The 27,073-nt window shown below is 39.3% G+C and overlaps 3 protein-coding genes across 10 annotated transcripts in view; all 3 read left to right on the forward strand.

Moving 5' to 3' along the window:
* Positions 1-1,220: 1,220 nt before the first annotated feature.
* On the forward strand, positions 1,221-7,659 carry ZBED6 (zinc finger BED-type containing 6; the record flags this gene model as incomplete). Its single annotated transcript, XM_080647791.1, has 2 exons — positions 1,221-1,338; positions 4,832-7,659. The coding sequence occupies 2 exons, from the start codon at positions 1,221-1,223 to the stop codon at positions 7,657-7,659; spliced, it is 2,946 nt and encodes a 981-aa protein (XP_080503917.1).
* ZC3H11A (zinc finger CCCH-type containing 11A) overlaps positions 2,848-27,073 on the forward strand; it is a 35,771-nt gene continuing 11,545 nt past the window's right edge. The window contains exons 1-12 of one of the 8 annotated variants that reach the window (XM_080647906.1): positions 2,848-3,004; positions 3,494-3,696; positions 8,790-8,843; positions 10,196-10,255; positions 10,610-10,808; positions 11,858-11,977; positions 20,934-21,057; positions 22,530-22,733; positions 22,839-22,955; positions 24,502-24,582; positions 25,423-25,533; positions 26,302-26,364. In XM_080647906.1, coding sequence (XP_080504032.1) covers positions 10,755-10,808; positions 11,858-11,977; positions 20,934-21,057; positions 22,530-22,733; positions 22,839-22,955; positions 24,502-24,582; positions 25,423-25,533; positions 26,302-26,364 — 874 coding nt within the window. In that variant the 5' untranslated portion in view covers positions 2,848-3,004; positions 3,494-3,696; positions 8,790-8,843; positions 10,196-10,255; positions 10,610-10,754. Of the gene's footprint in view, positions 3,005-3,493; positions 3,697-8,789; positions 8,855-9,797; positions 10,256-10,609; positions 10,809-11,857; positions 11,978-20,933; positions 21,058-22,529; positions 22,734-22,838; positions 22,956-24,501; positions 24,583-25,422; positions 25,534-26,301; positions 26,365-27,073 lie in introns of all 8 variants that reach the window. The other 7 variants (XM_080647902.1, XM_080647903.1, XM_080647908.1 and 4 more) reach the window with 7 other exon arrangements.
* On the forward strand, positions 9,180-9,570 carry LOC308237323 (uncharacterized protein). Its single transcript, XM_080647909.1, has one exon. It carries the CDS (start codon positions 9,320-9,322, stop codon positions 9,416-9,418), a length of 99 nt encoding a protein of 32 aa, XP_080504035.1. The 5' UTR covers positions 9,180-9,319; the 3' UTR covers positions 9,419-9,570.

Raw genomic sequence — 27,073 nt, forward strand, 5'->3', positions numbered from 1 at the left:
TTAAAACTACAGGAGACAAAGGGGATAATGGGTAGGATCAAGAAGGGACCACTCTTCGCTGTTTCCATGGACTCTTCACTGTGGTCACTCCTGCCCATCGTTACCTCTAATTCAGCCTTTCTGAAACAACTTTGCAAATATCACATCCTCTACTTTTTTCTCCCTGTTTCAAAGCCTTCAATAGGAATTCCTATTGTCCCTAGAACATTATTCAAATGCCTTCCCAACATTCAAGGCCCTCCGTAATCTTGCTCCAACCTACTTTTACAAAGTTTACTCTTTCCATGAACTGTGGACTTTTCTCTAGTTGAATTTCTCTCCTTATTATGTTAGGGGTCTCCCTAACTTAGCTTCTTTCCTTGTCTTCACTTAACCTTTCATCTCTGTCCTACTTAATGTCAATTTAAGTCTCCCTCCCTTCAGAAAGTATTTCCTGAAACTGTGCTTACTAATGACTGCCTCTTCCTTTCAAACTCTCCTGGACCTAAGTGGAAGTTGTAAACCAGCCTATAAAGTGACATTTTTTTAACTTTGTTTTGAGTTAGCTTCCAAATGTACAAATCAGAAATTTTCACATTTAAAAAACTGAATTTCCAGCTTCTCTTGAAAAATTGGAAATGTATTAACACTGGTTCTATATTCCCTCCTGGCAAGAATGAGTTGAAGTTGAGTGGTAACAGCTGGCTCTTCCTAGCACAATACCTAAACATAGGAGAATACTTGGTGTAAGGTAAATGATGATGTTGATTATGAAAACTTAGTCTGCCTTTACTTAACTAACCCATCAGCTAACAAAACTACAGTTCTGTATGAGGAAATTAAACAGCCTAAGAAAGCATTGACAGTAGAGAGGCAGTACTAGGAAGGTTGACTTGAGAGATAGCAGCTAGATTAAGAAGTTTGAAATTTATCCATTGTGGTTAGTAGGTATTTGTTCCTCTCATCCAAAGCTTCTTGCTGGAAGAATCTGTTGGTCTCTATTTCCTCACTCATGTAGGACAGCTGAGACCAAAGGGCAGAAAGAAAAAGAGAAAGGATGATGGATAGTGGTGATGGACACTGAGTTGGAGGATGGACTATCTATTTGTATGGCAGTTATTTTTTCACTCTATTTTCTAATATGAAAAGGTACAAACCGAGGCTACTCCCAACCTGTGGGATCCACAGAGTTGACTAGAGTTTCAGGGAGAAGGATAGGTCAGGATTGGAATCCAGACCATATGACTCCACAGTCAGTCAACACGAAAAGAGAAGGATTTACCATGAAGCTAATGAAGCTTAACTTCCAGGGCCCGTTACTTATAGGAGCCTTCTTTGATGCTCGGCAGGACTACTATAGTAATGTGTTCATGTGGTCATTATAAAATTTGCAAAAGTAAGGTCTTTCAATAGAAAATGCTTAAAAGCCATGTGTTTTCTTGTTTGTTTTGTTATTGTTTTTTCACGCAGACTCTCTCCAATAACTTTCCCTTGTTGGGCATTTTTGAGATCTGGCTAAGAGAAAGATGAGTTGGGGTACAATTATTTTGGGTTATATTTATGCGATTTACAGTCATTTTCATTAGAGTTGCTATTGCTAGACATGCAAGTATAAAAAATGGCTTTCAAGAATACCCCTGTTACCTACTGGGTGGACTCATCTGGCATTATGACCCAAAGCTGTAGGGCCAGAGGTCATATCTTGATATAAGTGGCATGCATATGGTGGAACTTGCTTATTAGGTCTGGTTGACATGGCAACCACAGAGTATTATCATGTAAGGCTCTGGGTCTAGGATTGTAATGTTGTGACTTCTTACTTTGGATGAAGATAAAAGCCCAGGCGTGAGGAGACTCAGGACCCAGTTGTGAGCTGGCTGGACCCCTTCACCAAGTTGGTATCTGGCAGAAGCAGCCCAGGAGGAAATAAAAGGTGCCTGGAGTCCCATCTGCTTTCCCATCAAGTGTATCCTTTCTCAGTAGCATCACTGTGTCCTCTGGAGTTCAGTAAAATGTAGCCGCCTCAGCAAGTTCTGTGGAGCCTCTAACCCAGGGGGCATATTAGGCGCCTCATTTACCAGTATGATATATTTAAGTGTATCTTAAGACTACAAAAAAGACAAATTATATGCTAAATTAATGAGATTATTTCCCAGGAATGAGATTAATACAGATTTAAACTTTCTACTCCATTTAGCTGTATTATTTACATTTTAAAAAACACACTCATATGTATTACTTTATAACTGGAGGAAAAAAGGTAAAAACATTCAAATGGGAAAATACAAGCTAATGTCAATAATTGAGGAGGCCAAAGCTAATGTTCTTCCTTCTCCTCCCCAAACCCTCATGAGCTTTTTAGTGACTATGAAATGTTTTTCCAATACAAGAAATTTATTTTTGTATTGGAAAAACCCAAAAACCTAATTTCACGTCTTCAAATAAAAATAAATGCACAAATCCTTCAACATTGCATGGGGAAAGTAATTTATTTCTAAATTAGGTGTCTATCTAGCTGGGACCATTTATTATTCATGAAGCAAACGTTTTTTTGGTGAGAAAAAACTGAGTGACTACTGTCTGGTAGACACAGTTCTCGCAGCTTTCTCGCTTAGTGCCTCATTTGATTTTTTAAAAAACCGTTTTATTTTGTTTTTAAATCAAAGACGGTTTCAATAAATCGGTTAACTTTATAAAACGCGTTCATGGGAAAGGAACGGCCTCCTTGGCCTACCGCCTCCCCTGTCACGTGACCCTGCGACCGGGACGCCATCTTACGTATCGCCTCATAGAGGAACTACATCTCCCAGAATCCTCGCGATTGCGTCGTGCTGGCACTTTTAACCGCCCGGTCTTAGAGCTGAGCCTGTAGCCGGGCGCCATCTTTGACGCTGGCAGTCTTGGATTTCTGCTGGTGTTGCTGCTGTGAGGACGGCGGAGGGCAGCGGCTAAGAAAGAAGAAAGACGTGGCAGCAAGCGGGAGTCGGGGATAGTGTCCTCGGTTCGGTAAAGTTTCTGTTCTCCGGTAACTAAACCCGTTTTTTGATTCCCGGGTTGCTTGGGGCCGGGGAGGTTGGGGTGAGGGCGAGGGGAGTGGCCGCGGCCTCCCCTCGCCCCTGGGTCGCGGCCTAGTCCGGGAAGTCATAGCGGGTCCTTCGGCCCCGCCGTAACGACAGCATCCCCCTTCCCCCGCTCCGGCCGCTGCCCTCACCGGGGCGGGCGGGGAGCCCCCGGACTCCCTCTGTTCGCATCCAGCCCACCTCACCCCACCCCCACAGCGCCTGCTCCCTTCCCAGCCAACCTTCCTCCCCTCCCCCACATCCGGTGTTGGCGAAATTAGGAGCCCAGAGCAGCTCCTGAAAGCCCACTTGCTCCTCGACTCCCGGAGCAAGAATTGACATTAGATTGCTTTTGGGGGCGGGGGGGCCATAGTTTCCCTAGTTCAGCGGACCCCCACTGCTTAAATTAACCTGAGTGCCAGGAGCTGAATTTACCTACTCTCATTCCTCTCCAGGGTCTCACTACTTTGGAGGTTTTCTCAAATTCCACATACAGAAAGCCACCGACCTTATTCCGGTATCCTACACCCCTTCCTTATCTTAATTATACTCCCACCCCCAGCCCTCAACATCGGAGTCAAGAGCAACAGGGACTTCAGTTCTCCTTGTAGGATTGATGAAATCGTAATGAAGAACACCCCCTAAACTCCCATAATCGGTGCGGATTCCTCTGGGGGAAGGCCCATGTTATTGACATCTTACAGGCCTTGGTTCTGGACGTTGAGAAGGAGGCTGTGGATATAGTGATAGCGATGCTTTTTAGGGTAAATGTATGTAGGTATTGGGGGAAAGGGAGGGATCAACCGAGAAGGAATGGAAGTAGTTTAAAGCTCATTTTAGTTTTTGTTGCTCATGTAGAGTCCAATTTATGAGTTACTCATTTACAGGCCAGAAAGCTTCTGCAGTCTAAAAGTGTCTGAAAACTAAACTTGGATTAATTGTAAATAATTGAAAGTAAATTGAAAATACATCTTGTGACCTTGATTTTTAATTTTACCCACAAAGCATTTTTTTTAGCCACCCACATTTTTAAAAATTGTATTTCTTTTCATTAGAGCTGAGAGGGGTCAACTAGCATTTGTTGTTAATGACCAGTATGTGGAGTCTGATTTAGCATTTCAGAATTGACTTTTTGGGTTGTATTGACAAATCAGTCCTAAATGTCAATGTTGAATGATGCACTATGTTTTTGTTTAAATGAAATTTCCTGAAAATAATTAATTTCAGGATTAATGGAAATTGATGTTGCTGTTGTGAAGCTTCATAAAAACACATTTTTAAAGGTGAAGGCATTTCAAGCAGATACAGTTCTTGATGAAGCAGAACATGGGCCTGGGATTTGGAAAACCTGGCTTCTAGCTGCTACTGACCAACTTTATGACTCTGGGAAAGTGGGCCTCAGTTCTTTTTTCTATAACATGAGTGGACTGGACAATTTGAATTCAGAACTCAGAAAGTTGGAAGGGATCTTAAAGCCCTCTGAGAAAGAGTTTGGGAATGTTCTCCATTGCTGTCACTTTTCCTCCAAAAATAACCTGGCTTGGAAGTCATTGGTCCAAAGGGAATTTGATTCCCCATAGAAATTGGAGAACAGGTAATGCAAGTAGAGAGGAACAGCTGTATTTCTTGAGTAATAAACCCACTAACAGATTCTGGTTCGAATTTTGGAGGCATAAAGAGAATGAATGTATGTACCCTAAGTGTACCAGTTTCCTCACTCTCTCCTGGCGGAAGATGCAGCACTTTTAGTAGTGCTGGAATTCTGGGATGTGTTCCTATTAATTCTAATACAGATAAAGAAGATGTGGTAGAGAGAAAGATGGTGGCAGAAGGAATGGATAAAGAGGCAAAATTGCCTGCTAAAAAAAAAAGAAAGAAGGGCTTGCGAATTAAGGGGAAAAGGCGACGAAAGAAACTGATCCTTGTGAAAAAATTTAGTAAGGATTTGGGGTCTGGGAGGCCTGTTGCAGATGCCCCTGCTTTGTTAGCCTCCAGTACTCCTGAGCAGGATGAAGAAAGTCTTTTTGAGAGCAATATAGAAAAACAGATCTACCTACCTAGTACTAGAGCCAAGACCTCCATTGTATGGCACTTCTTTCATGTTGACCCCCAGTACACCTGGCGGGCTATTTGTAACCTCTGTGAAAAAAGTGTTAGCAGGGGTAAACCAGGCAGCCATCTTGGGACATCTACTCTTCAAAGACATCTGCAGGCAAGGCATTCACCTCACTGGACGAGGGCCAACAAATTTGGAGTCACTAGTGGGGAGGAGGACTTTACTTTGGATGTACCTTTATCTCCCTCTTCTGCTGGAAGCAATGGAAGCTTTGAATATATTCCTACTGATCCATTAAACGATAATAGAATGGGTAAGAAACGGGATAAATCAGTATCTGATGCCCTGAGGGCAGAAAGGGGGAGATTTCTCATCAAAAGTAACATTGTCAAGCATGCCTTAATTCCTGGAACCAGAGCCAAAACATCTGCAGTTTGGAATTTTTTTTATACTGATCCTCAGCACATCTCAAGAGCTGTGTGTAATATATGTAAAAGAAGTGTGAGCCGTGGTAGGCCAGGTTCTCACTTAGGAACTTCAACACTTCAACGACACCTGCAGGCCACACATCCCATCCATTGGGCTGTTGCCAACAAAGACAGTGGTGCAGTTGGAAATGGATTAGATGAGACTGAGACAGAGAGAAATCTCTTGAGTGATACTTCCCATGGAGAGAAGTCTACAGGCAGCCAAGATTTAACAGCTGAGGACCTTAGTGACTCTGATTCAGATGAACCTCCTGTGTTAGAGATTGAAAATAGGATATCTGAGAGTCCTATTCCTGTTGCAGAGCAAGATACTCTGATGCATGCCCACGAGAGAGAAACAACATATTGTGAAAATTCAGTCTCCAGTCAAATAAGTCAGGCGATTATTCAAATGATTGTGGAAGATATGCATCCTTACAGCTACTTCTCAACCCCAGCCTTTCAGAGGTTCATGCAGATTGTGGCCCCTGATTATAGGTTACCATCTGAGACTTACTTCTTCACTAAAGCTGTACCTCAGTTATATGATTGGGTCAGAGAAAAAATTTTCTTAACTTTGGAGAATGTTCAAAGCCAAAAGATCCACCTGACTGTGGACATATGGACCCATGACCCATCCACTGATTATTTTATTGTGACTGTACACTGGGTCTCCTTGGACACTCTACCTTCTTCCAATAATGGCTGGATCCCCAATTTTAGAAAATGGGCAGTGCTTTGTGTAACAGGTTTGGCCAAAGACTGTTTGGTAACCAACATTTTACAAGAATTAAATGACCAGATTGGTCTGTGGCTTTCTCCTAATTTCCTCATTCCTAGCTTCATTGTTTCTGACAATTCCTCTAATGTGGTACATGCAATCAAAGATGGTGGTTTTACCCACGTGCCATGCTTCCTGCATTGTTTAAATATAGTCATTCAGGATTTTTTCTGTGAGCACAAAAGCATTGAGAACATGTTAGTGGCTGCTAGGAAAACCTGTCATCATTTTAGTCATTCTGTCAAGGCTCGTCAGATACTGCAAGAGTTCCAAAATGATCGCCAACTTCCGTGGAAGAATTTGAAGCAGGATGAAACTGGCCATTGGATTTCTACCTTTTATATGTTAAAATGGCTCTTGGAGCATTGCTATTCTGTTCACCATAGTCTTGGTAGAGCCAGTGGAGTTGTACTCACCTCCCTTCAGTGGACCCTAATGACTTACGTTTGTGATATTCTTAAACCGTTTGAGGAGGCCACCCAGAAAATTAGTGTGAAGACCACAGGATTGAATCAGGTGCTACCAACAGTCCATCATCTACTCCTTTCCCTGCAGAAACTCAGAGAGGATTTTCAAGTCAGAGGTATTACACAGGCCCTCAATCTGGTGGACAGTTTATCTCTGAAACTTGAAACTGACACCCTACTAAGTGCCATGCTCAAATCTAAGCCCTGTATCTTGGCTGCTTTGTTAGATCCTTGCTTTAAAAATAGTTTGGAAGACTTTTTCCCTCAAGGTGCTGATTTAGAAATGTATAAGCAGATCCTTGCAGAAGAAGTTTGTAATTATATGGAATCTTCACCAGAGGTCTGCCATATTGCAACTTCAGAAGCTTCTGGTCCCTCAGCTATAGTACAAACGGACTCATTTACTTCATCTACAAGAGAAGGCACCTCCAGTTCAGGGTCTGTTGATAGTTCAGCTGCAGATAATGTTGGCATTGGAGGCAAAAGCTTCATGTTTCCGTCTGCTGTAGCAGTAGTGGATGAATACTTCAAAGAAAAGTATTCAGAGATCTCAGGAGGTGATGACCCTTTGATTTACTGGCAGAGGAAGGTGAGCGTATGGCCGGCTTTGACCCAAGTTGCCATTCAGTATCTAAGCTGCCCTATGTGTAGTTGGCAATCTGAATGTATCTTTACTGCAAATAGCCACTTTCATCCAAAGCAGACCATGAGCCTGGACTTTGACAATATAGAACAGCTGATGTTTCTGAAAATGAACTTGAAAAATGTTAAATATGATTATTCTACATTGGTTCTGAGCTGGGATCCTGAAAATGAAGTTGTTCAAAGCAATGAAAAAGAATTATCTTAATTTTCCTTTCTCCATTTTAAATGGGCAACTTCTTGCTTTGTTACTGTATTCTAATTGCTATAGTTGTTACATATTGTTAACTAATTATTCTTTATACATGAATCTGGGGAAACCTGAAAACACAAAAAGGACTGAAAATTCCTCAGAGGTAACGTTGGCAAAGTGAAGATTAACTTGAATGATTTCACAGTACTAACTCAATGTGGCTGTCACATGAAATTTTGTTTATATCAGTTGAGAGAAAGATATTTTTTAATTTAAAAAATATAGTGCAGCATTGAAAGGCCTTGTGCTGTTTCTTACTGGTAAACTGAACTAGTAATTGGTTTTGAGTAAAAATCTCTCCCAACATGAAAAGTTTGATTACTCTAAAACCAATGATATTGGAAAAAAAAAACACATACTAAGCTGGTATTCCTCCCCCTCACCCCCATTTTTCTATTTCTTTTAAAACCCTGAGTCGTACTTAAAGCTTGGCAAAACCAAAATTGTTTTATATTTGGAAATTTCTAATTGCCTCCTCATACTGGTCAGCTTTATAATTTCAGCTTACTGAGTTTACCCTTTATAGGCTTGGATCTATATAAAAGGGAAACATTACAATTAGGAAAAATTACTTTTAATCTTTGAATTACCTTTTCTAACCTTTTTAAAATAGTGTAAAAACTAAGATTGCATAGGTACTTTTGCCTAATTATTGGTAAATGACATAGTAAAAGTTTTAAAAAATTTAAAAAGGTTGCATGGGAATTAAAATCTAAGTCCCATACATGAGCATACTTTGACAATCCTAGTATCCATTTTCCAAAGAATGTTTTTCTGATATTAAGTGATCTTAAATACTTTTTAATATATACTGAATTCTTCATAACTACGTATTCTTAACTACGAAATTGTTTTGGCCTCAATTCTTAACTAAAAATAAGCAATCAATATTTTCATACGTTAGGAATCATTTCCTCACTGGTAAAATGAGAGAATGAATCTCAGTGATTTTTAAGGTTCCTTTCCACTCTGTTTCTATGATTGATTGGGAGGCCAGAAAATGATGACTTTTAATAAAAGTCTATTAAAATTTTTAGACTGAATAACTAATGTAAGATCCCAATTTTTCCTTTTTTTCATTTTAGATTTGGGGATATTCCCTGCCCAAAAATTTCCTGGAAAATTGACTAGTATTAAGTGTGAGTAAAAGGTGTCCACTTTTTTTTTTTAAGTTTTTATTTTAGTTTTGTCTTGGATAGTATTTGGCAAGATTTAGCCTAGAAATAATGTAGTATCTATTACATGAGAATCAAAATTGCTTTGTTACTGGGCTGGTTTCAAAATTTAGAATTCATTTCTATGTATCAAATCGTTTTTTTTGGTGGGGTTTTTTTTTTTTTTTGGCCTTTTTTCTTTTAATTCTTAAATGGTAAATGTACCATTGTGGAATGAAATTTCAACTTCAAAAGTTTACCCTTTTATTAACTAGAGTAAATGGATAATTGCAACGTCTTTAGTTGTAGCCATCAGTAGTAAAGAATTTGAAATTAGGCTGCATAAGCAAGCCTTTGCAGGGCCAATATTGAATTTCATGCCAGTTGACACTGGTTGCTATAAAAGAAAAACAATCTTCCCTTAATAGAAGCTTTTTGTATTTTGACAGTGCCAGCTCAGTATGGCTATAATGCTGCTCTGCCTTCTACAGCTTGCTGCACCACTCTGTAGTTACTCTATAACTATACGTTTCTATCTTTTTTGGTTAAACACTCCCTGAAGATGAAAAAGATTATGATATACATGCATCCATATTATACACATTGATATATGTGTAAAGATTTCCCTTCATCTTTATTTTGCCGGCTGGGCAAAATTTTGTGTAACATACTTCATGATACTTTGGTATAAGAGTAAGTTCACTACTTTTATAATGAATCCAAATCTAAAGGCTTTTGTAGTGTATTTTAAAAGGGAAAACTTACCCAAATGTTTTATTTCTACACATTTGTGTGTATGTGTGTGTGTGTATGTGTGTATAAGCCAGTTAGTATATATGTATATTATGTACATAAAACACTTTATATTTTTACATACAAGTGTGCTTTTATTATACAGATAATAAAGATGGGGGAAGGTTTCTGTTTTTTTCTTAATAGGTGAAGAAATCTTGAAGACCAGAAATTGGATCTTATTGAATTTTGGTGTTGTTTTTATTTTTTCTCTTTCTTTTTTTCTTTTTAAATTATATTGTTCGACTATGGAAGATGGATTTTTTTTTTTAAATAATCCTTTGAATTTCAAGTTCATCTTTAAATGAACTTTTTTGTTTGTTTTTTGTTTTTGTTTTTATTTTGAGGAGATAACTAGCCATAGCTGTCTCCAGTCTGACAAAGGTTGTTCGAATGGACTTAATCTCCCAATAGTTGGGAAATGTTTTAAAAACACATCCTGTGTTTGAATTGTGGCTGAGAGGTTTCCTTGGCAATGTGAGGAGGAAATTTTTTTCTGCCTCATTATTATTAATTCATGGATTGAGTGTTGGTTCGACCTACAGGCGTGATAGATTGGAACTCAGTGAAGACACAGATGTTCCTGTTGAGAGCAACCAGCTAATGTAAGTGTGGAAATTGGTTTTTTCTCATTAAAGGAATAAACACTTTGGTAATTTAAGGCGTAATTTTCCTGGATCAGTAAGAAATGAACCATCATCAAAACATTTTTTTTCTTGTAATTGTTCATAAGCTTTTGGTTTGGGAAAAAAAGGCACCCCCTTTCCTTTTTTTGATAATATGTGCACATTAAAAAAAAGGTAAAAACATAGCCAAGGTGAAATCTCTCTGTAATTCCATCTGTATAGGTAAATACTATTAAAATTTGGTTTTAACAGTGTGATTTCAATAGATGATTTGGAGGAGGGACTTGGAAGATTTTACCTGAAATACTTTAATTCATTGTTTCCTCATTTTAGCATTACATTTTAAAGGCGATTTCTGTGATTGAGTTGTCTTTTGGAAGATTAAATCCATTTCAAGAGGACTTGAAGCTGGTCCTCACCTTGAGGAAGCAGTGGCTTGTTTTCAAGAAGCTATTTCTGATCTCAGGATCTACCCAGCATGCCTAATCAAGGAGAAGACTGCTATTTTTTTTTCTATTCTACATGTACCAAAGTAAGAATTGAAAACTAAAATCAGTTCTTTCTATGATTCCCCTAATAAAATTGAAAAAGTTATTTTCAGTACACTAAGTTGTTTTCATGTTTTGTTTTTCTGCACTCATGTTTATTATCTGCTGTCAGCCTTTTAGTAAAGGATAGCATTCCTAGGTGAATTCGTTCTTCATGTTTTTCCTCTTCGTTTTATGTTCTACAAAGTGTAAAGGTCTCTTACCTATAATTAACTTGCTCAGGGTGCCTTTGGAATTAGGAGCACTTTGGCCTGTGGCTTACCAACTTTAATTTTATTTGCTGGGGGTATTGTGCTTCTAGAAACTGCTATGATTTCAATTCACTTTCACATTTCCTGCTGAATACTGAAGCCATCTACTAAATATGCTTTTGTAGCTTTTCGGTTTTTTATCAAAACTTCCTTGTTTTCTGTTTGGTTGTACTGCCGCTCCATTTAGATCAATGTGCTATTTTCTGTTGTTCCTTTATGACTTCTATAAATGTACATGTTATTACAAAAACTTTTCTTTAGTCATCTTGGTGCTTTGTTTAAAATTAACAGGTTTGCGCAAAGCCCTGATCTCATATGGCACTTTGCACAATAGTAGTATTTGGATAATATCATTGTATAAAGTATGGAGTGAAGCATAGAATTATACTTAAATCCTTATCTATTAACTTTCTGGTCTTTTTTCAAAAACTGATCACATTAGTTGGGATATATGAAACAGTTGAAGATGAAGTGTATAATGTATTTTTAAAGAATATCTAATACTCCCACTTGTCTTTTTTAACTTATGTCATCTCTCAGCTTGTGTCGTTCATGTTGTCAGATAAGATGAAGGGTAGTGTCAGGAAATAGGTTGTAGAAAATTATAAATTTGTTCATCTCTGATTGTTTTTGTTATCCCATCTCAGGTGTCTTCTTTCTTGTCAGTCTGTCCTTACTGTTTTCTATTTGTCTAGATGCCAGGAAACTGTTATAATGAACATTTCACTTGAGATCTCTTTCAGTTTCACAGTTCTTTTCTGTATTACCCTCTTTGTTGACAGGGTGACAGCTGTCCATTCCGTCACTGTGAAGCTGCACTAGGAAATGAAACTGTTTGCACATTATGGCAAGAAGGACGCTGTTTTCGACAGGTGTGCAGGTTTCGGCACATGGAGATTGATGTAAGTTTTAAATTTGTATTATAAACAATATAATGGGGAAATGACATTTTATATGTTATGTGATTTAAATTTTTAACAATGATCCAATGAAATTTCTGTCATTATTATAATGCTCACTTAATATCTACGTGTTATGGAGTATGAATTGGTATAATTTTCCTGAAAGGCAGTTTGGTAATATATCTAATGTATAAAAATTATGTATGTATATTGGGAGTATTTACATCTCTTTATTTTCAAACTATCTCAAACTTAAGAGAAAAATTACAAGTATAATATAAAACTTCTTTTCAAAGACATTTGGGAATAAATTACTGACATTCCCTATCACTTCCAAATGTTTTCATGAGTATTTCCTACAAATAGGAAGGGCATTCTCCTATATAACCATTATACAACCTTTAAAATTAGAAAATTAACATTGATATATTACCTTCATTTAATCCTCAGATCCAACTCAAGTTTTGCCATTGTACCAATAATGTTTTTGATTTCAGAAAGAGCATGTCCAGAATCGAGTGTTGCATGTGGTTGTCATGACTTTTTAGTCACCTTCAGTCTAGAACAGTTGCTCAATCTTTGCTTGCCTTTCATTGGTGTTGACACTTTTAGTTACAGGTCAGTTATTTTGTAGAATGTCCCTCAATTAGGGTTAGTCTGATATTTCTCATGACTAAATTCAGGGTTTGTACCTTTGGCAAGAACATCAGAGTTGATACTCTTCTCATTGTATACCATTATTAGGCAACATACAGTGCGTGTTTTTAATCCTCACCTAAGGACATCGAACCCACAGCCTTTCAGTGTATGGTATGATGCTCCAACCAACTGAGACACCTGGCCAGGGCAGGTGGCAGACAATTTTAATTATCCCATTACCAGTGATGTTACTGATCATTTCATTAAGGTGGATCTACCAGACTGCTTTACTATAAAGTTTTTCTTTTTGTAATAAGTGTTTTATGGCGAAGTAATTTGAGAACCTGTAATAATCCCATTTCTTATCAAACTTTCCATTTTTTTCAGTGATTTATTTGTGCAAATTCATGGTTTCCTATTTTATTCAATGTGTCATACTCCATTGTTACTATATTTTATCCTCAAATAGACCTAGATTTGGCCAGTAAGAGCCCTTCAAGCTGGTTTTTTGATATTTCCATCATTCTTCACACACCTCTTTGCTTTCTGGCTTAATAAATAAGACTTTCTAGGCTCATCCTGTACTTTTCCTCCTCTAGTTTTGGAATCAACCATATCTCCAAGGAGCTTTGGTTCCTTTTAGTGAAAAGTAGTATATGGAAATGAGCTTTGAGCTGCTTCTGGAGTATTACTGCTTCTAGGCCTACAGTGGACAGAAGAAGGAAATACATAAATGTATATATATATATACACACACGTTTATGTCATTATTTATTACTTTCTGCTTTTGTATTGAAAATCATGAGTTCACATAGATACCTCCAATTCACAAACACTGCAGTCTTCTATTTTTGCATACTTATAACTCTTTTCTGAAAGTGAGAAACTTGGCTTCCATTCTCCTTAATATTACTTATTTGATCAGACCCTGGTTATGTAATCCAATATTGTATTCCAGTATCTTCCTACCTCTCAGGTGTTAAGTCCATCTGATCCAGTGTGTCCTTTAGAGTCTCTGTTTCCTTGTTAAGTTTTTGTCTGGAAGATCTATCCAGTGAAGTCAGAGGGGTGTTAAAGTCCCCTAATATGACTGTACTAGAGGCCTGGTGCATGAAAATTCATGCATTGGAGTGGGGGTCCCTTAGCCCAGCCTTCCCCGTCTCACAGTCCAGGAGCCCTCAGGAGCAGGAGGTGACCCGGCGATCAGGGGAAGGGGATGCCCCATCACAACTGTGCTGCTGCCACTGCTGGCAGTGCAAGCCTTGTCCGGCCCTGGGCGGCTGGGAAGCCACCATCCGAGGCTTGCCTGCGCCTCAGGCCGGCCCTGGGCAGCTGAGGGGACTGGGAGACTCTGGAGGCAGGTGTGTGGAGCGGCCGGGTCCACCTTGCTGCACAGCTGCCGCCTGGGTGGGGCTGAGGGGCCTGGGTGCTGCCATCTTTGAGGGCGTGGCAGTAATTAGCATATTCCCTCCTTATTGGCTGTGGGCGTCACCATTTTTGAGGGTGGGGCAGCCAATTAGCATATTCCCTCATTGGCTCTGGGTGCCGCCATCTTTGCAACGGTGTGAGGGTCAATTAGCATATTTCCTCTTTATTAGAATGGTGGTTGTCGATCTTTCCGTTAAAGTCCTTTAGAAGTTTTCTTATATATTTAGGTGCTCCTATATTGGGTGCATATATGTTTACCAGGGTTATATCCTCTTGTTGGATCAATCCATTTAGTTTTATGCAGTGACCTTTTTTGTCTTGTGATGGTCTTCATTTTAAAGTCTATTTTGTTGGATATGAGTATTGCTACTCCAGCTTTTTTTCTTTTCCATTTGCATGGAAAAATTTTTTCCATCCCTTCACTCTCATCCTGTGTGTGTCTTTCGTTTTGAGGTGGGTCTTTTATAGACAGCATATAGTTGGGTCATGTTTTTGTATCCATTCAGCTACCCCTATGCCTTTTGATTGGAGCATTTAGTCCATTTACACTTAGGGTTAGTATTGATAGGTACTTATTTATTGCCATTTTAATTCTGTATGGCTAGGTTTCTCTCTGTTTCTTCTCATTACAGCAATCCCTTTAGCATTTCTTGTAATGCTGGCTTGGTAGTGATGTACTCCTTTAGCCTTTTTTGTCTGGGAAGCTCTTTATTTGACCGTCTATTTTGAATAATAGCCTTGCTGGATATAGTAATCTTGGTCTCAGATCCTTGCTTTCCATTACCTTGAGTACTTCATGCCATTTCCTTCTGGCCTGTAGAGTTTCTGATGATAAATCAGGTGTCATCCTTATGGGAACTCTTTGGAGGTAACAGTTTTCTTTTCTCTTGCTGCCTTTAAGATTCTCTCTTTGTCTTTAATTTTTGGCATTTTAATTATGATGTGTCTGGGCATGGGTCTGTTTGGGTTCTTCTTGTTTGGGGTTCTCTGTACCTCCTGAACTTGTGTGAATTTCTCCTTTACCAGGTTAGGGAAGTTTTCTACCATTATTTCTTCAAACACCTTCTCTATGCCTTTCTCCCTTTCTGCCTCTTCTAGCACACCTGCTATTCTAATACTATTATGTTTCACATTGTCTCACAGCTCCCTAAAGCTGTCCTCCTGTTTTTTAATTGTTTTTTTCTTTTTGGTTCTCTGAGTGATATTTTCAACTCTGTCTTCTAATTCACTGATTCGATCCTCAGTTTCCCCTAATCTGCTGTGTATTCCTTCCAATGTGTTCTTTATTTGTGTTGTGTCATTCTTTATCTCAGACTGTTCTTTTTTCATAGTTACTATATCTTTTTTCATGCTGTTGAGCTTTTTTTAAACATCATTACTCTGAACGCTGTTTCAGATAAATTTCTTATCTCTGTTTCATTTATCTCTTCTTCTGGAGAATTCTGTAGTTCAGGTGTCCGCGAGCCACATGCGGCCCGCCGAGGACATTTATCTGGCCCGCCGGGTGCTGCTGCCTGTCCTGCTTAGCAGCCGACTTGTCCCGGGCCCGCAGTGCGCATAGGAATTTGTTCATAGTTTTTTTTAAAATATACTCCAGCCCTCCAACAGTCTGAGGGACAGTGAACTGGCCCTCTGTTTAAAAAGTTTGAGGACCCCTGCTCTAGTTCTTTCATTTGGAGATTGTTTCTTTGTCTCATTTTGGCTGGCTGTTTGGGTTTGTGACTACATATTAGGTAGATCCTCTACACCTCTCAATCTCTAGTGCAGGACAGTGTTAAAGGCTGTTTCTGACTAATTAGCTCAAGTAAAGACTCAAAGCCTCCAGAGACTGCCTCTGCCCACAGACCAATAGGATTTCGACTTGATTTGTCCCCCACCCTTCCACCCCCCACCCCCGCCCCAGGTGTGGTGAGAGTTTTTTTCAACAGGGTGGGGCAGTTGCTTCTGCCTGGAGGCTAATTGTTATTTTTAATCTCTCAAGTGGCTTCAGGGCAAGGTGTTTTCCAATAGGGTGTGTCAACTGTCTTCACCCCAGGCAAGGCAAATGTCTATGTGGGAAAGATGTACTCTGCTGTGTGAGGGAATGACTCAGCCCAGTAAACTTGGGGGGGGGGGTCTGCCTTCTGAGCTCTATCCCCCAAGTCCCCTGTCCTGGCTTCTGCTCTCACAGCTCCAGTCCACTTCACCCTCCCTCTGCTGGAGCACAAGGTTGGTGGCTCCACAGGGATTTTTGTGCATTGGCCCTTTAAGAGGGTGTCTGTGTTTTCATCTGTTACTTCCTGGCAGACAGCGCCCCTGCTGCTTTTCACAGCCAGATGTTATGTGGGTTCCTCTTCAGTTTTGGTGCTTTCTGCTGGGAGACCCAGCTCCGGGATTAGATCCCAGAGTTCTCAGTGGCACCCCCCACAGCTGAGCTATCTCTCCAGGACTTCAGTTGCCGTCTGTGGGTGCCCAGCCAGCCCTTTCTCGCCTCCCCCCCCCCCCCGCCCCCACCAGTCTCTATGTGGTCTCCACTTTCAGTCCTTGGGTGTCAGGGTTCTCTCCTGTGAGTTTTCCGTTGATTGTTCAGGAAGTTCTTCAGTATTTTAGTTGTAATTCCAGTTTGTTCCCGGGAGCGTGCAGCTTCCACTTACTCTGCCACCATTTTTAATTCTCTTCAGGTGTTGACATCACACCTGAGGCTGCTTCTCCACAGGGACACCTTTCTCACCTTATGTCAATGCCAACACCTGTACCAGGTCTCCCCCCTGCTTCACTGTGAGGACTCCTTCCTCAGCCTTTTTGGACCTCAGCATTCTATTCTGGAGCCCTCTACCACCACCCCCCGTGGATGCCCTTTCCACACCCTTGGGCTCTGATAATATGTTGGACAGCCCTCCCATGTGAGGTGCTCACCCTGTTCGTTCTCCAACTCTGCACCTGGTCCCCACTCAGGAAGACCCTGCCTTTCTCCTGCTGGTTGGTCTTGGATGCTCATTCTGGGAAGACCCTCCATAAGTACACCCTCCTTAACTTAATTCCATTGGGATCCCTTCTGCACAGAAGTCTTGCTCGCCTTCTCACGCTGCTCAGGCTCCAACACTGTGCCAGGCCATCCTCTTATGCAAATGTCATACTAACTCCTTGTGGGTTCTGACACCCTGTGCCAGTTCCACCTTGTCCAGTAGACTCCTCACGTCAGTCCGGCTCTAACTCCCTGCTCTGGGCCACATATCCTTCCCTTTTCCAGCATGAATGCCTGCCTCTCTCAGCCTTGCCTAATGACTTTGGTCTGAATTGTTTGAGGGGTGGTGTAGGAAGGAAGAGACTAAATATACAGTTTGGATGTCTGGGCTTTTATAGCTACTCTAGTTTGGTCCCAGGTTTATAGTCTCTTAACTGTCCTCTATGCTGCCTGTTTTCCAAATAGCAAGGAATTTACTATCATTCAGAGAAAGGAATACTCTGTAACTTTTGAAAAGTCATATTGTAACACTGCTGGCATAGTTGCATATTGGCACAACTCCTAGGAAAGATCTTTAAGTGTCAGGGTCTCTAAGAAGAACTACATTTAGAGATTCTCTAGAAGAACTCATGGAACTCAGCATATAATTGTATTCTTGGCTAGTATTATAGTGACACATAAGGATATTCTGATTGTAAGAGAAAAGGACACAGGCAGAGTCTGGAGCAAGCATGTCAAACATGCAGCCCGCTGGCCATGAATTTGACATGCTTGGTCTGGAGGAATCCATGTGTGGGCTTCTCTGTGATCTCCCTCCTGTGAGAGGTCACGCAGAGCCAACGCTTCCTCTAGCCATGGAAATGCACCAGTGTGTATGTATGTGATGTTTCTGCCCAGGGAAGCCCATGAGAAACCCCGAGTTTTTATTGGGCAGGTTGCTTAGGCAGCCTCTACCAAATACACACCGAACTCCAGACTCCCAGAGGATGGGAGATGTTCAGCGTCAGCTGTATTTGCACACACAGTCTAGGGCAGTGGTCAGCAAACTGCGGCTTGCGAGCCACATGCGGCTCTTTGGCCCCTTGAGTGTGGCTTTTCCACAAAATACCACGTGCGGGCATGCACATACAGTGCGATTGAAACTTCATGGCCCATGCGCAGAAGTCGGTTTTTGGCTCTCCAAAGAAATTTCAATCGTTGTACTGTTGATATTTGGCTCTGTTGACTAATGAGTTTGCTGACCACTGATGTAGGGCACATTTTGAGTGCCGAGTTTCCAATGCCAGCCAAGGGCCACCCTTGCAAGGCTGCCTAAGGGTAGCAGTTTTAGGGCTATTCTGTTAATTCTTCTGCACAGAGGCTTATTTGGCTGCATCTTACAAAACTACTATTATACCTATGTCTCACATGTGCAAAGTGAGATGCAGAATTACTTTTGGTAGCATAATTTGTATTAGTAAAATGTATGAAACAACCTAACCGTCATTTAAACTAAAATTTTACTCTCTACATGCAGTGGTATGCTGGGCAGCTGTAAACAAAAAATTTTAAAAGGGAAACTATTTAAATTGACATGGAAAGATCAGGATATATTATTGGTGAAAAGGGATCAGAATAAGGTGTGTAATTTGCTACCATTTGTAAAAAAAAGAGAGGGAAAATAATTTGTATTTTTACTTGTATATGCATTTTAAAAATCGAAGTATAAAAGAGAAACTTTACAATGGCTGTTGGGGTGGGAACAGGATTGAGAAAGGGCCATTTTACTGTAACCCCTTCTGTATGTAGTCAATTTTTATTATTCGTGGGTTTCATATTTGCAGATTTGTCTACTCACTAAAATTTATTTGTAACCTCTGAAGTAATACTTGCTTTGATTGGCATTCAGACATGTGCAGGTCGCTAAAAAATGTGAGTCCTTGAGGCACCTCATTTCCAGCTGAGATCTAACAAAGTGATACTCTGCTTTTTTGTTTCAGCTCTCATAGTGTAAACAAGTGTACTTTTGGGGGCCTATTTTAGTGCCCCTCCCCCTTTTGTTGGTGACTTTCCAATTTGAAATGGCCCCAAGAGTAGTGCTTCAGTATTGTGTAATGTTCCTAAGCTCGGGAAAGAAAATACATGTAATAGATAAAGCTTCATTCAAGTGTGACTTACGGTGTGTTGGCCTTGAGTTCAATATTAGTGAATCAACAATATGGTGTGTGTTTTTTAATATTTTTAATTGATTTTAGAGAGGAAGAAAGAGAGAGAAACATCAATAGTGAGAGAGAATCATTGATTGGCTGCCTCCTGCAACGCCCCACACTGGGGATCAGCTTGCAACCAAGGCAAGTACCCTATCCGGGAATCGAACCATGACCTGATTCATAGGTCGACACTCAACCACTTAGCTATGCCAACTGGGCAACAATACATATTAAGTAAGGTGACTTTAAACACAAATACACATAAAACAAGATTATGTATTGACCAGTTGATAAAAATATTGTGACCAGAAGCTTGTAGGAACCTAACTGTATACCTTTGGTCTATGTGCTGCATTACCTATTAAAAATTTAAAGAAATAATCATGTTTGAGAACGTTACTGTGGAGAATGTGTTGCTAAATGAAAAATGTACAGAATTATATGAAATAACCTTCTTTAAAAGTGTGCATCTACAGCATTTACATTTTTTAAGTAGAAGAATTCTATACCAAAATAAGTGATTCTCTTTAGGTAATAGTATAACGGGCATTTATTTCTGTTTTCCAAGTTGTCTTTATTGTTTGTTTTATTTTCATTTAGAAACAAAATCCAGTAAGTGTATTGAACAGATCAAGTAAATGTCATGTGATTCTTGTATATGGAGGCTGCTAGTATAGAAGTCATCTAGTAATTTGAAAATTGCTTCCAGAAAAGGAGTAAAACCTTAAGCAAAGACAGACTTAGGAGCAAGGAAGATTGATTGATACTAGGTTCTGCCTTGAGGAAGGAGTTGAGTAATTATTATTCTTATCTAAAACACAATGGTAGCTAATACACCTACTTTTGGATGTGACCAGAACTAAGAAATTTTATCCAGAGGTAAAGGTATTTGCTGTACTTTTAGAAAATAGGTAAGTTATACATGTGGCAGTAAATTCAAGACATAATTTTTTTTTTAAATATATTTTATTGATTTTTTTACAGAGAGGAAGAGAGAGGGACAGAGAATAGAAACATCGATGAGAGAGAGACATCGATCAGCTGCCTCCCGCACGCCCCCCACTGGGGATGTGCCCGCAACCCAGGTACATGCCCTTGACCAGAATCGAACCTGGGACCCTTCAGTCCGCAGGCCGACGCTCTATCCACTGAGCCAAACCGGTTAAGGCAAGACATAAATTTTTAAAACAGTTTTTGCCAATTGCCTTTTATAGCTATTGAGCTACTTTATATTTTCATTATAAGAATATGGGATTGCATGATTCTTTCTCATCCCTGACAACACAGTGTATTATCAAATTATCAGTCTCTCAGAGTAGACTTTGATCTTTGCCCTTTTTTAAACATTTAAGGATCTTTTTGTAATGGCCATTATTTCTTTGTTTCCTTCCTCCATGTTTAAAAATTTCTGAAATAATGCTGCTATTCTTTCTGGGAATTTTAAACCTTGGGCTCTTAATGATGAGACATCCAAAATAATGCAGGTTATTAATTAGAGGTTAGTTACTTTTCAGAGTGCTTACCAGGTCCTTTTTTTTCATTGAACTATTAAAGTATATATAGAAATATGCTTGAAGAATTTTCACAAAGTGAGTAATATACTTACTTAACCAGCACCTAGATCAAGAAATGGGATATTTCCAACACTCTATCTTCCCCTTCATTGTCACTAACCAAATCCCCAAAAAACAGATAAACAAATTAATACAGGTCACACTTCATTTTTATTTGGAAACTATGTTTTTCCCTCTTACAGAAAAAACGGAGTGAGATTCCTTGTTATTGGGAAAATCAACCAGTGGGATGTCAAAAACTAAACTGCGCTTTTCATCACAACAGAGGACGTTATGTGGATGGCCTTTTTCTACCTCCAAGCAAAAGTGAGATGTTTTTAATTTTAAAAGAATAATTACTATATAATGAACACCTACTATGCACACTGTACAAAGTACTTTATATACTTGCCTTCTTTTCCTAGTGTGAGAGAGTAGTATTATTTCCACTTTACTGATGAAGGAACCCTATTTTATTAAGGTTAGGTGATTTGTACAGTTATAAACCGGTAAGTAGAAGAGTCACAATCCTGTTGCCAAAAGCCATGTGCCTCATAAGTGTTTTTGGCATTACAGTTTCGATTACTATAGCTTGCTTCACTCCCCATTTTCTTATCAGACCCTTAGAGGCTTTTGTTTTCCTCTCTCTAGTCCTCACCCAAGGTCATGCTTAGAGAAAGAGGAGGGAGGGGGGTGGAGAGAAAAAGAGAAACATGGATTTGAGAGAGGAGCAGATTGGTTGCCTTCCGCACGTGCCCCGACCAGGGATCGAACCCGAAACCCAGGTATGTGCCCTGACTGGGAATCGAATCAGGAACACCTCGTTGCATGGGACATGCTCCAACCAACTGACCTATTATGGCTGGGCAGCGGTTTTTGAAAGAAACTTGATTCTCTCAAGAGTGTTTGGCAGATCTCTTCCTCCACCTGTTTTATAAAATAAGGTTTATTGGAATGAAGCCATCCCCATTCATTTTCATATTGTCTATGGCCAAATTTTGTGCTACTGCTTCAGAGTTGAGTAGTTGAGACAGAGATCTGTACAGCCTATAATATTTACTATCCAGCTTTTTACAGAAAAGGTTTACTAATCCTGCTGTAGACTAATCTAAAATAAAACTACACGCCCTGTCTGGTTTGGGTCAGTGGATAGAGTGTCAGCCGGCGGACTGAAGGGTACCAGGTTCGATTCCAGTCAAGGGCACATGCCCGGGTTGCGGGCTCCATCTCCAGTGGGGAGGTGGTGCAGGAGGCAGCCAATCAATGTTTCTTTCATCTGTGATGTTTCTATCGTTCCCTCTCCCTTCCTCTCTGAAATCAATAAAATATATATTAAAAAATAATAATAATAAAATAAAATGAAACTACGCTTTACCAAAAGCTAGTATTTATTTCCAGAGTCACTTATAAAGTGATTTCCTAGTGGAATGATCAGCTATTTGAAAACTACATCTGCTGTGTGATTAAATTTTGATGGCTACATATTTTCACCTTTAAGGGAGGAAAATTACAACATTAAAATTACATGTCTAGAGTTTATAGTCACTATGCATCTAGCCTCCTATATAATTTATATCTTGAATGCCCACTTTGAGTGTATTTGCATACAGTAAAAAGTTAACTAAAAGACAAATTTTCCCTCCTTGGAAATTTAGAACCTAATTGGGAAAATGGGGATGTTAAATAAAAACACATTAAGTGCTCATAAGGAAAATGCATCAAACTTTTGGTGAGGGTGTTCTGATGACTTGGGATTATATCTTCGGTTTTTTTATTGATGACTAATTTTGCATATCTAGCTGTGTTGCCCACTGTGCCTGAGTCACCAGAGGAGGAAGTGAAGGCTTCTCAGCTCACAGTTCAACAAAACAAATTGTCTGTCCAGTCCAATCCCTCCCCTCAACTGCGAAGTGTGATGAAAGTAGAAAGTTCAGAAAATGTTCCTAGCCCCACACATCCACCAGTTGTGATCAATGCTGCAGATGATGATGAAGATGATGATGGTACGTTTTAGTTCTTTATGGCAAATAAGTGATCAGGATCACTTAATTAGAATTAAAGCTCTAGGCCTGTTTTTAATTGTAAATTTGCCTTAAATGTTAATATAGATCAGTTTTCTGAGGAAGGTGATGAAACCAAAACACCGACCCTGCAACCAACTCCCGAAGTTCATAATGGATTACGAGGGGCTTCTGCCCGGAAACCCGGGGTCAATTTAAAACAAGGTAAGAGGAGGCTGTATCGATGCTGGCTCTCACTCTTAAATCTTGCAACACTATTGGATGTCCAAACTATTTTAAATACTTTTAAAATTTAACTCATGTTCTAATGAACAAAATAAACTGATGAACAAAATGGATCCAGAGACGCAGAAGCATGGAACAGAATGACGAATTTAGAGGGAAGGTGGGAGTGGGGGTGGGGGGTGGAGAGAGATTAACCGGAGAACTTATATGCATATATAAGACAGAGACAATAGTGTGGTGAAGGCCTGGGAGGGGCAGGTACAGGGTCAATGGGGTCAATGGGGAAAAAAGGGGAACATCTGTAATACTTTCAACAGTAAAGATAAACTTAAAAAAAAAAATTTTAGTTCACCATTACCACCACCTCCCTCTTCCCTACCCTTGTTATACATACACAAACATACTTGCTCTTAGTTAGAAAACATCTGAGCATCTGCTATCTATGTGTCTAAAAGGCTAGTATGCTAAGTGTCCGACTCTTTGGTGCTATGACACTCACTGACCACCAGGGGACAGCCGCTCAATGCAGGAGCTGCTGTGATGCGCATTGGCCACTTACAGAGAAACAGCATCACGGACCTGGTGCCCACAAAGCAACACTCGGCTTCCTCCAAGTGGGACACAGGCCCTGCCACCACCCCAGAGCAGCACCCCACCAAATCGCAGCTGGCACTGCCAAGACCCCATGGCGCAAAATGAGGCCCACAGTCCAGCCCAGCCCAGAAATGGTGGCTGTGGGCACCGGGTAATGATGTCATGTAGCAACGCCCGGCTTCCTCTCCCTGGCGACTAGCCTCCTTGGAGTTTTTCTTCAGCCCAGGAACACAACTTGCTTTATAGCTGGGTGGAAACATTTTACACTTTAACCAAATGTTTGTGAAGCATTTTCCTGTGCCTCATCTCATTTGATCCTCACAGAAGTCCTGGAATAGGTAGATAGGAGATTCGGTGGAATCCTATTTTCTTCTCATTATCCAGAAAACAGAGATTTAGAAAGTTTAGAAACTTGACCCGCATGAAAAGAAGTAAGAAATGGTGGACCTTGAAAATGACTTCAGGTTTTCTCACTGCGCAGAATATAGTCAAACACTGCTGCAGTTAAATATTTTACCCTTTGTTCTCACTGCGTGATATACAATAATAATCTGCTTCACGTTGATATTTACTGCTGTGTTGCTGACAACTACCTGAAAGAGAAGTTGGGGTGCTTCACTGGGCTGGAAAAAGTTGAGCTAAATCAGAAAGGTCGAATTAAGCAAGTTTATTCTATATCTATAAAAGGCTAAGTTGACTTGGGCATGCGCAATACATAGAAAGCTCTTGTTGGCACCAATTGCATGTGTGTGTTTTAATCTGTCATTGTCAATTGTGAATTTGGTTGACACTTCTATTACAGAGAAAGGGCGGAATTTCTTATTTCCTTTTAATGTGCACAAACTCGTGCACTGGACCTCTAGTGTGCAAATAAAATGCAAAGGTGAAAAAGGTGCTAGTTCCTCATGTGATTTCTCTTTGCTTTTCTCAGGTGAATGTTTGAATTTTGGAATAAAAACTCTTGAGGAAATTAAGTCAAAGAAAATGAAGGAAAAGTCCAAGAAGCAAGGGGGTAAGTTATCAGTTTTGACTAGATCATTGAATGTTGCTAGAGAAGAATAATTAGGACAGTTCCGATGGTAAGGATCCTTGGCAACAGCCAAAGTGAATTTGACTTCTGTGGCTGGTTTGAAGTTAAAACACAGACTTACTTAAATCACTTAGTTTTAATTCATTGCAATTGAGTTTCAGTTCCTAACTATTCATAGCTAAGCACCACAACTAAAGAGCCCAAAAGAACTTGTCTATCTTGAGAAATAAAGTGTATTAAAAAAAATAAATTATTTTGTAGTTGATGAATTCTCACAAGCTGCTAGGACTTTCTTCTGGAGCTTGATTGATTTATACATTTCCAATCCTAAAAATTATTTTGTCAAGTTAATATTTAGAGAGAATCAAGTGGTTGGTTCCAGTACTCTTTTGGTAAAACTTTTTCTATAGGAACCTTGGAGTTGTGTTTTGCATGTAATTGAATATAGATGGAAAAGATTGAATTGACACACCTGACAGCTAGTGTGCTTCTGAGAGTAACTTTAGAATAATGTTAGCCTTGTTAGTCAATAAAAGTAGATTGAGTGCCTAAGTCACTCAAAACAATTTTTTTTTAATTTTTTTGCCCCCCCCCCCAAACAATTTTGTTTTATTTACATATTGTGTCCAAGGAAGGTAAGAAATAGGGATTATCTCCCCTTCTCCCACCACGACCCCTATAGGCAAATAGAAACAGAGAAACTGATTGGCTTGTAGTCCAGTGGTCTGTGTTGGACTTACCTGGTCATAGATCAAATTTCTTGACTTTTGATAGCTTTATTTTTCACAAATTACTCACTGTTCTTTGACTTGCTTTATTCAGAAGGTTCTTCAGGAATTTCCAGTCTTTTACTCCAGCCTCAGCCCATTCCAGGTCCTGAAAAAGAGAATGTCCGGACTGTGGTGAGGACAGTAACTCTCTCCAACAAACAAGGTGAGACATAGGTAGGCTGTAGACTCATAAATAACTGGGCGTGCAAAATTCTGTGTGCATTTTACCTTTGGTGGATTTGCAGGAGGAGTTAAGAATGTTGATTGGATAGAAGGATGAAAAGAAAAGTTAGTGCATTTGACTCTGCTATTAAAAAGGTTGAAATTCTTAATGCAGTTCTTACATTTATGTATATTTTTCCATTTACTGTTTATTTGTATCCACCAAATTTGTTGACTGCCCATTATGGATAAAGAACTATAAAAAAAACACTTTTAAGTTACAGAAATATTTCCCTTCATAGTTTTAAATCTAGTAAGGAATAGGACACAAGTAATTATGATATGCAGATACATTTAAATGTTTGTGCCATTCAAACAACAAAGAATCAGAAGAAAGCACTCACTTCTGGAGTGGTCTAAGAAGGTTATATAGGGGTGGAGTATGATTTTTTTTTTTAGCATACTAAATTACAAGCAAAAGTATAGATTTTTATAATCAATTGGTAAGAACACAACTTGTCAATGTATAATTGGCTACTATTAGTAATTAGGACTGCTATTGCTTCCCTTTGGGCTGTGCATTTGGCTACTTAAATTTATTATTTAACATGTTGATTTTTTTTTTATTGATAGTCTTTCTTAAGACTGAGATTTGATTTTCAAGAAATTAAGTGGACTTATGTTAATATTGGCACATGCTTTATACCCATTAGTTACTGGATACCGAAAAATTGCCTAATAGTAGAGAAATTCTGTTTTGCCATTTCAGGAGAAGAACCATTGATAAGATTGAGTCTCACCGAGAGACTGGGGAAACGAAAATTTTCTGTAGGTGAGATAAGTTTTGTACATATCCTTTGTTTTCTTCTTGTTTGTGCTTTTATATGATACCTCTTCCAACCTTCTTTTTATATAAGTGCTCTGTCATTATTGATTTGTAATCCCCTGTATTCTTGGCTGAAAGCACATTTAAAATTTTCTCATGTTTTTCACACATGCATTATACCTTTCATTGAAGTCAGAGAGATTTGTGTTACAATTTAATTTGATTATGGCCAGCATTTTAAAAAGCAGTAAAGTATATCTCTGTTTCTATGGAAAATTGAAATTTGACATTTTGGAGGTGAAGAAGTGTCCAGTTAATATAAATTCAGTCCCTGAGTTTATTAGTGCGAGGTTATACTTAGGGAAGTATTTACCATATTACTGAATTGTTGTGTACCTACCCTAGTGTGTCTGTTTCAAAAAAAATATTTTGAAAGTCTCCTCTGACATATTTTTAAAATGTGCTTGCAAATATGAAATCTTACCTGTTTGGAATTTTCTTTGACACCATTCTCATTGCCTGATAAATTTTAAGTAAAAAATACAGAAATAAGTTATTTTAATATCAGCATACATGTAAACATTGTGAATTTTTGGTTTCATGTTTAAATTATCAGTGAAAGGAGAGAGAAAATAATACTCTGCAGAGTCTTTCAAGTTTTTAATGGGACCCTGGAAAGATTGTATCTTCAGTCAAGCAATCCTAAAAACATCAA

Source organism: Plecotus auritus (genome assembly GCF_963455305.1).
Source record: "Plecotus auritus genome assembly, chromosome: 12".
Lineage (NCBI taxonomy): Eukaryota > Metazoa > Chordata > Mammalia > Chiroptera > Vespertilionidae > Plecotus > Plecotus auritus.